The sequence below is a fragment of the Trematomus bernacchii genome, unplaced genomic scaffold, assembly GCF_902827165.1.
Source record: "Trematomus bernacchii unplaced genomic scaffold, fTreBer1.1, whole genome shotgun sequence".
Taxonomy (NCBI): domain Eukaryota; kingdom Metazoa; phylum Chordata; class Actinopteri; order Perciformes; family Nototheniidae; genus Trematomus; species Trematomus bernacchii.
The window spans coordinates 7,248,519-7,264,433 of record NW_022987869.1 but is presented as its reverse complement, the minus strand read 5'-3'; the positions used below and the strand labels follow the sequence as shown (position 1 = coordinate 7,264,433).

General features: G+C 41.9%; 1 protein-coding gene across 1 annotated transcript; it reads right to left on the bottom strand.

The window, feature by feature from the left end:
• Nucleotides 1–1,147: 1,147 nt before the first annotated feature.
• Nucleotides 1,148–15,625, bottom strand: LOC117469309 (SLAIN motif-containing protein 1-like). The gene is given in 11 exon segments (XM_034113733.1): nucleotides 1,148–2,210; nucleotides 3,115–3,270; nucleotides 3,272–3,443; nucleotides 3,523–3,672; nucleotides 4,406–4,417; nucleotides 5,161–5,493; nucleotides 6,811–6,963; nucleotides 7,858–7,962; nucleotides 8,036–8,179; nucleotides 13,537–13,673; nucleotides 15,128–15,625. Coding segments are annotated over 11 exon segments (1,839 nt in total). The 5' UTR covers nucleotides 15,529–15,625; the 3' UTR covers nucleotides 1,148–2,134.
• Nucleotides 15,626–15,915: the final 290 nt, after the last annotated feature.

Here is a 15,915-nt window from a genome sequence, read left to right as displayed (position 1 = left end):
TAGAGGACAGTTGGCATAGAACAGTCAAAAGTGAATTTCTTGCAATACTCTGCTGCCCAGGTACCGTCTCTTTTGTATTATAAAACCAGTTTTAAGTAACAGAAGTAATTTGTTGTAAAAAGCTTGCAGTAATGTAAAGTTGGGCTGGATGTGTGTTCTTTAACTAAGCCAATTGGAAGTTATGTTGTGCATCATCATGTATCATTGCAGGTGGACTGGTGTGTTAAATGTGCAAAGTTGTTCCTCAGTCCACCTGCAAACTTCCCTGATCCCTGGAAGAGCTGCAGCCTGCCCGGCACCATTCATGCATCTCACATCCTGCCAAGTAGTCAAAACCTCATTTTACCACCTCTAGTGTTGACAGCAGATAACAGGAATGTATTCATCCAGCTGCAGGTATAGCTCACCGAGATAAGATCCAGAAGTGTAGGGATCTAATCCCATTTCTCTTCTTCATTTTCCCTCAGTATTGTGAACAACAAATACAGCAAAGTTTAAGGTGCTGAGAGCTGTTGATCTAAAATGGAAATATTAGATGCCCAAGGGTGTATAACATTTATCCTCCCTGGAAAATGTTAAATAAACCTACAAGTACTAGAACACTTATGTTGCCATGAATAAAAGTAAACACCTACCTTTACATGTTTGGGGATTTATGTACCCCAACGTATTTTTCTTTTCGAGAGCCCCAGTTCCTTATTTGTTTTTACAGATGTCATAAGGAAGTTTTCAATCTTGAGATGAGTGGGGGGAAATAATACTAAAGATTTGGTATTAAAGATACCTTTTTATAAACATATCACACATTTAATTATTGCTAGGAATCATCTTTTACATACATTTCCAGAAACAAATCCTACCGAGCATGTATGTTGACGTCAAGTTACCAGCATTCTTGTATATTTTTTTATATGCATTTACTCACGTATTCATTTGAGATTATTTTAGTTTGGTTAACATTTTTGACATTTGTGTTTACAAATGATAAGGTTTAAAGTAAAAGTGTTTTTGTACGCTGTCAATACATGTTATAACCCTACCACTAGGTGGCAACATCTGTGTTATACTAATATCACAGTTTGTTGCATACTGATTACAGCATGTTCAACCAATTCAAACGGCTTGAGTAAAAGTTAAAAGTTGCAGATTTATATTTCAACATGAGAATGTTTTATTAAAATGTTTCACTCAATCCAGTTCATCACAGTAACAAAAGTGTCAGGTTTCTGTGAAATGTGCCATGGTGACAGTCATTTAAAAACACAAAATGACAAACAAAAAGGTGCTACATTATGCCGTGTATAACTGTGAAATCTAAAAAAAAACACATTTAATTGACAGTTTTCCCCATAAACCAGAATATCAAATTCAAAAAGAAGTGCAGATATTAGTAAACAGAACATAAAAAATATCAATAAATTCAGAGATTAGTTCAAAGTGCAAATCCCTTTAAGGGCGTTAAAAAGTGTTATTATGCACAGTTTTGTGATTCTATTGTGAGACAATTATTGTAAACACATTCAGACACTTTCCTTTTGGTCACATTTAAAAATCGCTAATATTGCATCAATATATATTTATATAATTAGCACACTTATATAGTTAGATTTGTACATTAATACATACTTTAATGTCTTGTAAAAATTCGACCAAATGTGCCCAAACCAGGGATCGATTCATTTTTAGCAGCATCTTTGGCGCTTGTTGCCAGAGGGAAAGCACCTGATTAGTTAGAAATGTCCTTTTAAGATAAAATAAATATATAAATAAATGCAGTATTGTAAGGATCACTTCATAGAAACTGGCAGCCCTCTTTAGCAGGTTAGTACCCCACAGCCAGTGGCTTATTGCACAAGAGCATCAGGGAACAACTCCCCATTGGCACACACCAATAAAATCAGACCTGACATTCAGTCACTCACATCCGGAAGCACACAACCCGCCTTCCCCGAAGAAATTCTGCATAGAATTCAAAATGGATGACATGAGATCACTTTGGCCTTTTTGGATAACATTTCTCTACTCTATGCAGGACTTATGCAGAATTTAAGGTTACTTTTTGGTCAGACCCATTCAAAATGTCCCCACGGAAGAATGTTGAGTGACCCCAGCCAGCGGGGTTGTCTCCTGTTCATCAGTAGCAGCCGTCTCTCCAGTTGCTGTCACGGAGGGCACTGAAGGTGGTCAAGGTCTTTGGAGGCGTCAGTAAACTGGAAAATAAAAGAAGTCTTAAAGCTCACCTATTATGCTATTATTAAACAGTATATTGTAGGGCCATATCTATACAAAACCTGTCTCTGAAGTGTTTTGCTCAAAACACCAAACAGATCCCCCATTGTAGCATGCCTCATACCCCTCTATTTCAGCCCCGTTACAAAAGTGCTGATTCTGGGTCTGGCCCTTTATATGCAACCGAGCTGCTGCTGGCCACGCCCCTTTGGAGCGTCCGCATGCAAGCATTGAGCTCTGTGAAGAGAAGGCTGTCTACCAGCAGAAACTAAGCCAAACGCTGAGGTGATTAAACGCCATATTATGTTCCAAACCACATCAAGGATTATTTCTGAAACAGTATGGAGCTCAAATGCTTCTTGTCTTGCGGGTTTACCACAAGGTGAGTTCCTTTTATATCCGGCTTCTTTACACATACTCTCTCCAGTAAAGGTTAGCTCGGAGTGTTAGCGATGCTTGCTAATGTAAACACAGACCATATTAATTCCAAAACACATCGCGCATTGTTTCTTATACAGCAACGTTTCTCATTCTGGGGCGGAACGTTGCCAGGAGTTCAATGTAAAGCCAGCCCACATTTTAGTAATGTCGTCATGACCGCAGCAAATCTGGATCAGCTCTGTTGTACCCCCGTTTTTAGAGATTTGGGTACGGAGGAAAAGAGAGAGGGTTGTATTTTCTGACACTTTGTGATTCTCCTGACACACCAGGGACACATATTTATGTATATAAGACATCAAAAAGTGCATTTTGCACAATAGGTGTCCTTTAAGAGAAGTGCTTTTAGAGAATACAAATAATAATAATAATAATAATAATAATAATAATACTACATTACATTTTTATAGTGCTTTTCGTGGTGCTCAAAGCGCTTAAGGGATTTACCTTCGTGCTGATTGGGCCACCTTGCTGCGAGGGGTGGGGCTTGATGTGCTGAATAATGAGGCGGGGCGAGGCAGGCTGCTGCGGGCCGTGAGCGAGGTGGAAGTGGCTGCCCCCCCCCCACTTTGAGCTTTACTGATTATAGGGATGCCACTACCCCCCCCCGCTGCTTCCACTGCTGCTGCTGTTCAGTGAGTGGAGGCTTGTGGAGGTTGCCATGGAGCCCTTGATGGTGGGACTGACGTAGGCGGTGGCCTTTAAAGTCTGCCGTGACATGGAGGAGAAGTTCCCGACGCTCTGGACTCTGTTCTGCAGCTGGCCTGGGGAGGGGACTGGAAACAAAGATTCAATGAGCGTGTTTCTTTCACGATTCAATAAATACAACTCTAGAAATGAGAGAAACCGTCTTACTGGAGGACTGCAGTCGAGCCAGCCCACTGGACGAATCAAAACTCTGGCTGTTACGAAGCAAACAAAGGGAAGCGCTAGGATTGGTTGGAATGGGCACACTGGGCATGCTGGGAGCTCGGACCAGGTTAGGCATGCTCCTGCGCAGATAATCTGACAAACACACAAATGCAAATAGAAAAGTTAAAAGAGGCACCAGGGCAGATTTGACAAATAAATACAAAATACAAATAAATAAACCTTATACTGCTTAGTGTGAGCTGCATGCCTAGCATTTCAACGTTTGAGGCCCTTTTTAGGATACAATTGAACTATTCTATGTAGGATTTATGCAGTTACTTTTTGATCAAACCCATATCTGACAGAGACCGACACACAACTGGACATTCATGAAGTAAAAAACTGCACTAGGGCAGGTTGTAATCACTCACTAAGGCTCAAGATGGAAATAAATAAACATTATACTGTTTAGTGTGCCTGTTGCTTTATAACGATCCCTTAAGACGGCACATAAAGCTGGCTGTAACAACCTCAGTCAGACATACAGCCCTAATCCCTTCAAACTCTCTCTCTCTCTCTCTCTCTCTCTCTCTCTCTCTCTCCAGTCTGAGGCTTTGAGGGTGGATGTACAAGAGGCTTACGCAGAGTTATTATTAAGTTGTAAGGACATCAGTGTGGGTCAGTCCTCAGCTGAGACGCATGATTAAAGAGCAAAGGCGGGACACATCTCAAAGTGAGGAAAATTATGAAAAAGCATATTCAATAGTAATGAATGAATGGTTTAACATAGCTGGGAGAGTTGGATTAAATATGACTTTGATTTATTTATATGAGGTTAGAAGACTTTCATTTAATTTTGGATTAAGAGGAAAACATGTCGACTTACTCTCATATTCGGCTGGACGCCGTGATGAAGTTTCCCCAAAACAATACGCCCAATAGGCAACACGTATAAACAAATACACACAGAAATATTTCACGTACAAAACATATAAACAGAGAGATAACTGATTAGTACTTCGGACAGCAACAGCGGTACAGTTCAAAGAACGCAAGATAAGATGTCTATCCCACTCTTCTGGAACAAAACATTTCAATGGGTTCAGAAAGACTTATTTCCACCCCTGCTACAAGATTTGGACAATTGTTTTATTTTATAGGTCTATTGCAAAACCCAAACTTTATGAAAGTGCAATACTCGAAAACCTGAATTAATTAGGTTTGGGCCACTTTAGATTATATAGACTTTCATAAATCTCCTCTAAGCTCGGTCTTCTAAAAAGGGAGATATCTGCTACTAAATGCTCCACCAGCTGGCGTACAGTGAGAGATGGTCATTTGACCTTTGGTTAATGTAGTTATTACTGTAGCTTAAAAGCTTCTCTAGAGTCTTGGCTTGTTTTTTCCCTCAATCCAATTTAGTAGTTTCTTAACATCAGATATTGAGTGCATGTTTCCATCTTGATGGAGATTGGTAGAGTTTTTAGCCCTTTCCCTGGCTCATTGGAAGTCCTACTGAACGCCACACCAATGGGTATTTAAGCTTCTTCCCCTCCCCTATGAGAGATATATTATCTGCAGTGACTTTTGTACTCCTTATTGGAAAAGAGGCTACAAAGCGTTGAAAGGGTCTTCCCTCACCTGACCCGGGCCTGAAGCCGTGCTGCTCGGGCTGGGTTTGGAGCTGAGGCTGGAAGGCGAACCCTGCGGAGAGGTGAGGGGGAGTGGAGGGTGGGGTGGACAGGGAGCTGGTGCTTCTTCGCCAGTCTCGGACGCTGGAGAAAGTATGGGAGTGGGGCAGGCGGGTGAGGCGAGGCTGCGCGGGGGGCAGGAGGCCGTAGTCTTCGTCGTCCTCCTCCTCGTCTTCCTCCTCCAGGCCGAGCCCGGCACTGAGCTGGCTGAGCTGGAAGGTGAAGCTCTGACTGCGGCGGGGGCCCAGGACGGACGACGTGCTGGCGTAGTCCTGCCTTAGACCTGGGGGAGCGAGATATGAGGACCAGCGTGCAACACACACACACACACACACACACACAAACACACACAAACACACACAAACATCACCTCCTGGGGTTAATGAAGCTGAAGTAGTGATGAGCTCTGAGATCTGGTGACATATGTTAAATTATTAGAGGGGGGGACAATAGACAGATGGTCAGCTGGTACACAATGACACAGAAACAATTCAAACTGGAAAAACGGACACATTTAAACATGAAATGCATGTTCCTGATAAAGTTCAGAAATTATTTTCCACTTCAAATGCAGGGAAATGTCACGATCAACTGTTAGAAGGACTGATGGACAACAATAACATTTGAACAGTGAGATGTTTGGATGTACCCAGCCTTTTTAAAACGCCTAATTCCATTTGAATGTTATATCATTTGAGCTTTATTGCTCACTGTTTCTTTGTTTAGAGTTAAAACACAAAGGACAATAGCAACACATTTGGCTATGTTTAGGTGCTTTTTGGCTTCTAAGTACTGGATACCAGATGTGTCTCATCTAAAGACTCATAGTTCAAAGTCAGTTTTGTACTAAATGAGCCATGTGTACAAAATAAAAAATGAACTTTGCAAATAAAACTTAAAATAAGTTGAATTTGACAAATACGATTTTCTCTTCTCCTTATTTCTATCTTATATTTCACAGTTGTCTGTTTCTATAACCATTTAAAAAAAAAATATATGTTGTGGGCCAGAGTAGCATTTATCTGAGAGAGACAGTGTTGAAAGGGGGAGACAGAGGGGGAGACAACCGTAAATGGTTCCAGGCTATACGGCGGCCCTCCAGCCTGAATCTTAAATGCCTTGAAAAGCATGTGCAGCTAATAATGACTGACAATGTCTTGGTTGTAGTAATGTTTGTAATGCAGTGCAGCGGTGAATCATGTTATTAGTCCTAAGTGTTTGAGTTTTTTTAGCTTTTAAGGTCATTTGTAGTTACATTTGGTATAAATACTTGTCTTTAGCATCATTTTTCAATGCTAAATTGTTTCTTAAAAATACTTGTTTAGATTGTTTATGTTCGCATCACCAGATACCAAAGGAAATTCCTTGTATGTGTAAACATTGTGACATCTGTGCGAGTCAAATGTTCTATTCAACCCTAAATATCCTTCCACGCAATCACCCCCCCAGTTTGGGAACCCCCGACCTTAAATAAAGAATACAGCCAGCGTGCAGTGGGACACGCCCCTAAATGACACACTTTGGCTCAGCAGTGGAGATTTAACATGAAGTTCCTGATCTGAGCCAAAGAGCTGTAGTGTGTTTGGAGTCAATCACTTACTCTCCTCCTGCAGGCGGGCCATGACCTGGACGTCCGTGAGGTCCTGCAGTTTGTATCCCAGAGAGATGGAGTCGTCCTCCACCTCTGAAGAGCCGAGGTCGCTGTCCATGGACGACTGCGGGCTGAGGCCGCAGCGCCGGAGGCTGCGGCCTTCTGACAGAAAGAGAAGCAGCGTTAGAAAACACGTCGTGTCACCTCTCGTTTCTGACTCGGTGTTTAAACAAATGAATGAGAAAAGCCCTCGAGTGTTCTCTGCATAACGATGAAGGGTCGGTGAGAGATTCAGAATGTATTAAGCACCGGTGAGGCAGAAATATGATCAGAGAGGTCACACCAAGCTGCTCCCGCTTAACGATATCCCTGATATCATTATGATAACATAACCCTGCCTGTCACCTGTATTATGACTTTTATCCCATTTTGCTTTTATGTATCAGGCCCAGATTTCTTCACCCGTTATGAGGCCTTTAGGCGTCACATTAGACATATTTGTTCAGTACTGAACTAGCAGTAATAAAACAGTTAAAGCTCCGGATTATTTCAAATTGTGTTTGTAAATGAGCACCTACATTTGAAATGTATTCACCTGAATGGAATTGGGAAGGAGACAGAATAGTTCACATTTTCAGAAAATATAACAAAAGTCTCGAAGATGGAATTTGGACACAGGATCTATGAGTATTGTTTTTGTATCCCTGTTTGGACTAGCGCCGTCATGGAAATGAGCCTCGGGATAAAACGCCTCCAGTGAGCCCCCTGAGGCTCAAAACACTGAATCCTCGTCCCCCCCCCCCCCCGAGCCTGGAACATTATTTCTTTCCGTTACAAATAATGCACAAAAGGCTGTGGCCCGGATTTGATTTCTGCCAGTGAAGCTGCATATATTCTCTTACTCCCACGACTTGAAGTGATATGTAAGAAGCTTGTTGCTGACCCAGTTCTACACCTCCTCTGAAGAGCATATTCAGTCTGATGCTCTATACAGTCTGAGGCAGGGAAAGCAGGAAGTGTGAATATATCAAATATACAAGCAGCACTGAGGCTTACTGCGCTGCGCGGGGAAGAACGTGGGAGTCCTCTCAGAAAAGGGGGAGAGATCCTTCCCTACAGGACTCATGGTCCGGTGGTGGAGCGGGGAGGAGAGGGACGGAACTGAGGGGGGGGAGAGCAACTGTTAGTTTAAGACCATGGATATTGGATTTGAAATGTTTTGAGTCCACGTTACCGTGTCTTTCCGATGACTGGAGGGTGGAGAAGGGTTTGGCACAAGGGGAGGAAGTGAGGGGGGACACTCCGGCCACTCGACTCAGAGGAAGGCCGGGGGAGGAGGTGGGAGAGGGGCTGGATAGGGAGCTACGCCACCTGGAGACTGGGGAGGGAGGAAGGAAGGAGGAGAGACAAGCAGAAGGGAGGATTTGAACAAAATACACAATCGTTAGGCAAACATCTGGATTTGATTTAAATGAGACGAGATGGCGATTTATTGATCCCCATAGGGATAGGCAGGTGTAATGGCAGCAACAGAATGAGAGAAACATAGGTAGTACACGTGAAAAGAAACAGAGGGATATTAAGAAGAAGAATAAACATGTACAGTGCATCCAGAAAGTAGTCTTACTCCTTCACCCGGATGAACTGTATTAACACTGTGAATCGACATGACACAAATAAACTCTGATTAGGTGAATATATACAGTTATATGACCAAGGTTATATATACATATATACATATATATTATATATATATACATATTTATATATTATATATAATATATATATTATATATTATAATATATATATATATATTATATATATATATATATATACACATATATATATATATAACATATATATATATATATATATATATATACACATATATCCCTATATCTCTATATATATATATATATATATATAATATACATTATATATACACATTACATAATATATATAGACCTACTATACATATATATAATATATATATACACATATATACATATATATATATATATATATATACACATATATACATATATATATATATATATATATATATATATATATATATATATATATATATATACATATACACATATACATATACACACATACATATACACACACTTTTAAATGTGCAGGTACCAGTGTGGGTAAAAGCCGTATGTGCATACAGTGCAAATATTATTAATAAAGTCATTGAGATGCTACTTTATATATAAAGTACGAACAGGACTGATACTAACCTGTGTTGTTTCACATTGTGTAAACTACTGTTTCTGCCGAGTTTATCTACATTTAAATACAACATAGTTCAGAAAAATCACAATTAGATTTCTTTTCCTCCATTTGTAAATCACTAAAAGAGGCAGTCTTCAAAACCATGTTGCTTTTTGGGGATTTTGTTGATAGTGGTCGTGCTTTTTTTTTAAGGTTTCTCTGCCGACTTATCCCCTTTCATTTGTGCTCTCCCAGGAATGAGACTACACTTCCCATACATCCCTTTGCTTCTCGTCACAAAGCAAATGTCGTCTCCCAGTGTGCGGTTCAAGCAGTGCAGCACATCTTTTTTTCTTTTGGAGGAAACACAAATGCACACACACACACACACACACATCTTTGAAGAGGGGGCAGTACTGTGCAGCCGTTACCTCACCATCGCTGTGACTGCCACTCACTGCTCTATTCAACACAAAGGGACAAAGCTAGATTCAACACAACAAAGCTTCTCTCTCTCTCTCTCTCTCACACACACACACACACACACACACACACACACACAGTACCTGGTGCCGAGTGTCTCAGACTAACACACACACCTCAGTTACTATTCATAGATGGAGAGAAGAAACTTGGGTTTGCAGCTGTGATAGGAATATCTTGGGAATAAAGATGTATCAGAGAGATACAGGAAGAGGATTTCACTCTATTACCTGTCAGTGGGAATATAAGCCACTTAAAAGCTATGAGATGGGGGGGGGTTGCATTCCTTTCATATAAACTGTTTCCATGGCAACAGCTCTACATTTTCACTGGTGGGAGGCTTCCTGCGCCCGCTAACAGCGATGCATGTAGAGTGCTTGCTGCACCGCTCCTGATGCAACATCCATTACTCTGACCCACATATTAAGGAGACCCCCACCCTAAAAACAAAACAAAGTGTGTGATACATGCAGTGCCATTCATCAATCTAGATTGTTCTGGGGTTGCGATATGCTTGAAGTTTTCAGTTTTTAGTCTCATATTACGATTTAAATATAATAGGGATATATTGTCAAATTGAAGTAGATGGTATGTAAAGTGTCAAAAATATAATTGATCCATTTATCTAAAAACCTGTCTGAAAATGAGCTGATCAGATTTTGGCCACTTTGTGATGTCATAATGTTTGTCTTGTGTATCCATTAGCCAATCACCAACCAAGGTAACCCCCCCCCCCCACCTTATCACCTGAATCTCCTCCTAGAGCACCATTGTGTATTTTTAACCAATCATCTCTCAGAGGGGCGTGGCCAGCACAAGCTCATTAGCATTTAAAGCTACAGACACAGAATCAGCACGTTTGGAACAGGGCTGAAACAGAGGGGATTATGGGATGCTACAATGATCTGTTTGGTATTTGGAGCCCAACACTTCAGAGACATGTTCTGTATATATCTGAGACCTATAATATGTTGTTGGAAAAGAGTATAATAGTGGACCTTTAAGCCATCAATATCACTTTTTCCAAGAAGATGTCAAATGGTTGAAATTAAGTTTATTGTCCAGTGTTACTCCAAGGTATTTAAAGCTGTCAACTGTTTGGTTATTGATAATAATGGGGTGTGAATAAAATAAAGTGTGTGATGTTGTAGTAATCCAGGACTACAACATGATAAAGGATGTCTGATTCTCAAGAACTGGATTTTCCTGCACACTTTTAAGATGTTAGCCAGACACTCATGACTGCTGGATCTTAACAGTAAGTGTATGAGCCGCCATGAACTGACCATTGTCAAAAGAGCAGTCCAGCAAAAACACATCGCTTTGAAAACACTGCAGATAAAGATTTTCAGTTTTGTCACACAGAAGTGCCCACGCAGGTGAGTGGAGCTCAGTCTCTCTCCACACACACACACACACACACACACACACACACACACACACACACACACACACACCACACACACACACACACACCACACACACACACACACACACCACACACACACACACACACACACACACCACACACACACACACACACACACACACACACACACACACACACACACACACACCACACACACACACACACACACACACACACACACACACACACACACACACACACACACACACACACACACACACACGTTCTTTGTCTCCGCTCGAGGCTACATTAGCCTCTTAGCATGAATCTGGCTAAACAGTCAGTGATCGAGTTGCATTGTGGGTAATGTAGAGGCTTCTTGTTTGGCAAGGAAGAAGACTGCTTGGTGAAAAGAATATGTTACCTCGTTTTTTTATTTTGCCGCTTAATATGTAATATTTGTTGATACAAATCTTTCAATGTAAAAAGTGAATAATCCAGCCGGGCAAAGCTTTCTCATTAGTAATTTTCTGCATGTAAATAATTGCTAAAAGCCTCCCAAAGATTCACTTAACTTGCAACATTTGATGAAATGAAGCCAAGCTCAACAGGGAGCAGTAAACCAACCAAAAGGATAGTTAAATAAACAGTCTTTTGAGCATAGAAATATGTCCACCAATATATTTTAACAACCTTTATTCACTTCAAGTCTCCTTCTATTTGATCACATTAATGGTAAACTCTAGAAAAGGACATGAAACTGTCAGACGGCCTCCTACACAAGCCAGCGGAGCATGTAGCTGTGAAGTCTAGACGAGAAACTATTTAACGGTTCTTCCCTGGCCAAGATTTATGTTGTGTCAGCGAGCGAATGTGTTTTTTGGCAAGACGCCTGAAAGCGGTGTACATCGGTTTAAAATAGCCTGGAGGACAGAAGCATCCTCTCAACTAATCTACTGTCTGGGTGAGAAAAAGATCTTACGCAATCAGAAGGGAACACAAACGTAAAGAAAAAGAGAAATACAAATTGAGGGAAGTAAAGGAACCAAAACGGCCACATAATGATGCCAAATAATCAGGATAATGTGAGTCTAGGTGGTCAAAATCAGCACGTCTGAACAACAAATACGCCCGTCATATCAACGAAGAGTGTCAAAAAAAAGAAAAAAGAAACGCCAATTGAGACTGAAGGATAAAAACACCCGTAAAACATCCACACGCGCAGAAACACAGCTATTTAGGTGCACTTAATACCATGAGGATGATGAAATCTGCAGTGCATTATGGTCATTTCAGGTTGCATGTTAGCATTAGCATATGTGTTAGCATTAGCATATGTGTGGTCTCAGGCCCCACTCACACGGGAATGTTTGCGTTTATGCACAGTATGCGTATTCAAAAAAGTCTTCCGTTCACATGCATTCGTTTCATTTAACGTGTCTGTTCAAACGAGGCCGCTGGAAACGCTGTAGTACATATGCCGGGACTGTAAGTGGCGCTGTAACTTCCGCCAAAATACACCAAAAGCAGCGAAGAAGAGCAGCCCCGCAGCAATGTTGCCATGGCTACCCTTCTGTTTAAGCCCCGCGGTGTATTTAGCAACATGTAGTTCATGTAATTCTCCATGTCCACTTGTTGCTGATGGTTGTGGTAGAGGAGCTGTAGATTTTGCACTAATATCTGTAGCATGGTCAGTAGCAGTAGCACTAGCAGTAGCTACTGACAGGAGGAAGTGTGTGTGGCGATTGCTGGTATTCAGCGGGATATAGTCATTTCCTCAGCATATGGATAAATGCAACGGGGAAGTTAACTGAAAGAAACCGAATCTGTGGATATTGCATCGACCGACCAAGAAGCACGTCTCCGTGGAGAGGACGGCTCAGAAAGAGAGATATATTCTCTACAAACACCGGGTGAGATCCTCCTTTGTCAATATAATGGATCAATGCATGAAATCTGACTCTGTTTATTTTGTTTAAGGAGTATATTGGGCGTTAACTATTCTGGTTTGCCTTTTATAATATTATTTCATTCAAGAACCCCTTGTGCGTTTAATTAACACAGCTATTTTTGATAGTTGCTACAGCAGTGAGCAGGAGAGGTGGGGAGAGGCGGGGCGATCGTTATTTTTTCAGGAAATATTCGTATAGAGGTGATTACACGGACTCGGTTGACCCCCCAGAGCGTTTCGTTTGCAAATCTATCCACCTTGGGACCCGTTATCGTTTGTGGGGTCAGTTTCTATCGGCCTCGTGTAAATAATAGGGCTATACGCACGCGAAACTATGCAGATACAAGCCGTTTTCTCCTCGTGTAAACGGCGCCTTAGGTTCTGTCTGCAATGTCAACATTTGAAACTTGCTGGTGACTGCACATGTTTTACTGGTGTCAAATTAAATAACACCAGCCATCTTTTAAGTCTGCCATCTTAATCTTTTCACAGCAAAAATATAATAAAAAGATGTAGCTCAAAATGTATAAAACGTTCTGCCAGCACAGCCATGCTCAAACTAAATCCAAAAGGTTTTATATCACTCTCAGACAGAGAGCATCTGTTTTCAAACCATATGGCAACAGTTTTTTTGTTGCAATTTTGCCTCTTTTCAGGACAACACACACCCCAAAACTCTTTTTTCTCCACACACACAGTCTCTTACCTTGTTCCAGTCTGAGGGACAGGGATCTCCGGGCGGCCTCCACCTCAGATTTTGGAGATTCCAGCGCCTTCCGGCACCACTGCAGAGCTGTGAGGGAGTACTCCGTGCACTCTCTGGATTTTGAGGACACATACAGCCTGGAAAGAGAGACAGAGGAAATGCTAAATGCTAGTTAAACAGGACAATGTAGATTTCACTTTTACACTTTGGAGAATGCTGACGTCTCTGGAAGCTAACACAATAGTTCCTTTTTAACAGGCCTAATGTTAACTGAATGCGAACATAAGATTTACTTGTGAATCTTTTTTGCAAAACATAATAAAAAAGTTAATTTTGAGCAGGTTTAATGTTTACCATGCTAATAGCACCAAGTGAAGCTAATGGGAATGTCATTAATTCTGGAAGTATTTTCAAACGCAGGGGCTATCTAATCTGATGATTATATTCGGCTAAAATGAATCACAAAGTAACAGGTACCAATGAAGTGGTTGTATCAGAGTAGACATGTTTGAGTATTTGGATGTGACTTCTCCATGTGACAGTTTCTGATTTGATCTTGACTTTGTGCCAGCAGCTCATCTCCTCCTGAGACAGAAATACCTTTCCTCCCGGGATAATGTGATGTTAAGCTTTTCAGATTGGAGAAAGTGCAGCCGCTCCGTTTCAAACGGAGTGGATCAGATTATTCTGACAGCCCTGAACTCCCACTCCTCGATTCTGCTCTGAAGGCAACACGGGGGGAGCTGAATTATAGATTGAAAAAGCTACACTGACATCAGGTGAGCCCACAGATACTTTCCCTTAAAACAAGGAGGGCCTGCAGTGTGAGGACATTGAAATAAAACATGAATGCAAATGAGCTACACCGCAGAATCATTCATATTATAAATAGAAATCAGTATGAAGTCGTAAAGAAACCCTCAGTTTCAACAAAAGCACACCATTATAACTTCAGACATGTGGGAATGTATTGCAGGACAGCTCATAATGGCATGTAAATTATTTTCTGTTATGTGACTGTGATGTGCTATATGTGACATGTATTCAGTAACGTGTCGTTCCCTCTGCAAGTTGCAACATATCAGCAACATGTCATGAAGTTCATCTCTTTTTCAGTGGAATATGACAAGTGACAGGGTATAGTATTATGCATGTCTTAGAGCAAATGTAAGCAATAACAGTGACACTAGCTCATGGTAACTGATGTTTTAGAGCATGGCACAAACCCATTTAGGTTTTAAGGAATTCCTGTGGGCACTAAAGAGAATGCACCAATGTAAAAGCATCCAGCCAATGGTACTGATGTGTGATGTGAATTTGAGGAAGAATGGCAGCTTGGTGCAGCCATGATGACAGACAGGCCTGATAACAAGTGGCCTGTGTGTGTGTGTGTGTGTGTGTGTGTGTGTGTGTGTGTGTGTGTGTGTGTGTGTGTGTGTGTGTGTGTGTGTGTGTGTGTGTGTGTGTCTTTGTCTTGCAGGAGGCTGGATCCAGACACAATGAGAATCAGGTGCAATTAGCAGGAGAAGCCTCTAAATCACACATGAAGGACTTTGAACGCAACACATGGTTGGAGAAAAGCAACATTTACCAGGTTTCGTCGGACTCGTCTGAGCAGCACAGAGAATGAAAATCCAAAAGTTCCAGCTCGTCCAGAACCGACGGCTCGGAACCGTCCTCCGCCGCTCCATCTCCGGGGTGGAAATAGTCGAAAGGCTCCTCCAGGGAGGACCCCAAGGACGACTCACACAGCAGGGTGGGCACCGGGCTGGGGAGGCAGAACCCCCCGGTGCCTGCGAGCATTTTCCCCGGGGAAGGAGGCAGCACATGCGAGCGCGAGCAGCTACTCGCGCGGGTCCGGAGCTGCTCGTTTTGCCACTCCAGCTTTCGGACGAGCTGCTGCAGTTTCTTCACCTCCAGCTCGGCGTCCACGGTGTTGCTGTTGCAGTCCACTTCCGGAATTATGGCGGGGTTCAGAACCGCTGCCTCCATTGGACCAGAAGAACACAATAAAATAAACGGTTGAATGAGAGACGGGGGACAGGTAAGCTGCTGCGGCTCACCTCGCTCCTTAAGACTGGCTTCTGAATTCCGGTAGCGGGAGTAATGTGCACGGCACCCAATGGGAGAGTACTCCACCCCTCCATCACACACCCCAGCCTCCGCCTCCTCATCACTACACGCTGACTACAGGTACACACTGCACCTGTCGCACTATAAATCATGGTAATATCCAAAATAAAAACCGTTTAGGATTTTATTTTTACCATAATGTACCATTTAAAAAAAACTCCTCTTCGTATTGTTTTTAGTTAATCGTTGTTTTAAGCAGGTGTAACCAACCATTGTTACCTATTTGTCAGCCTCAATTCATGTAAT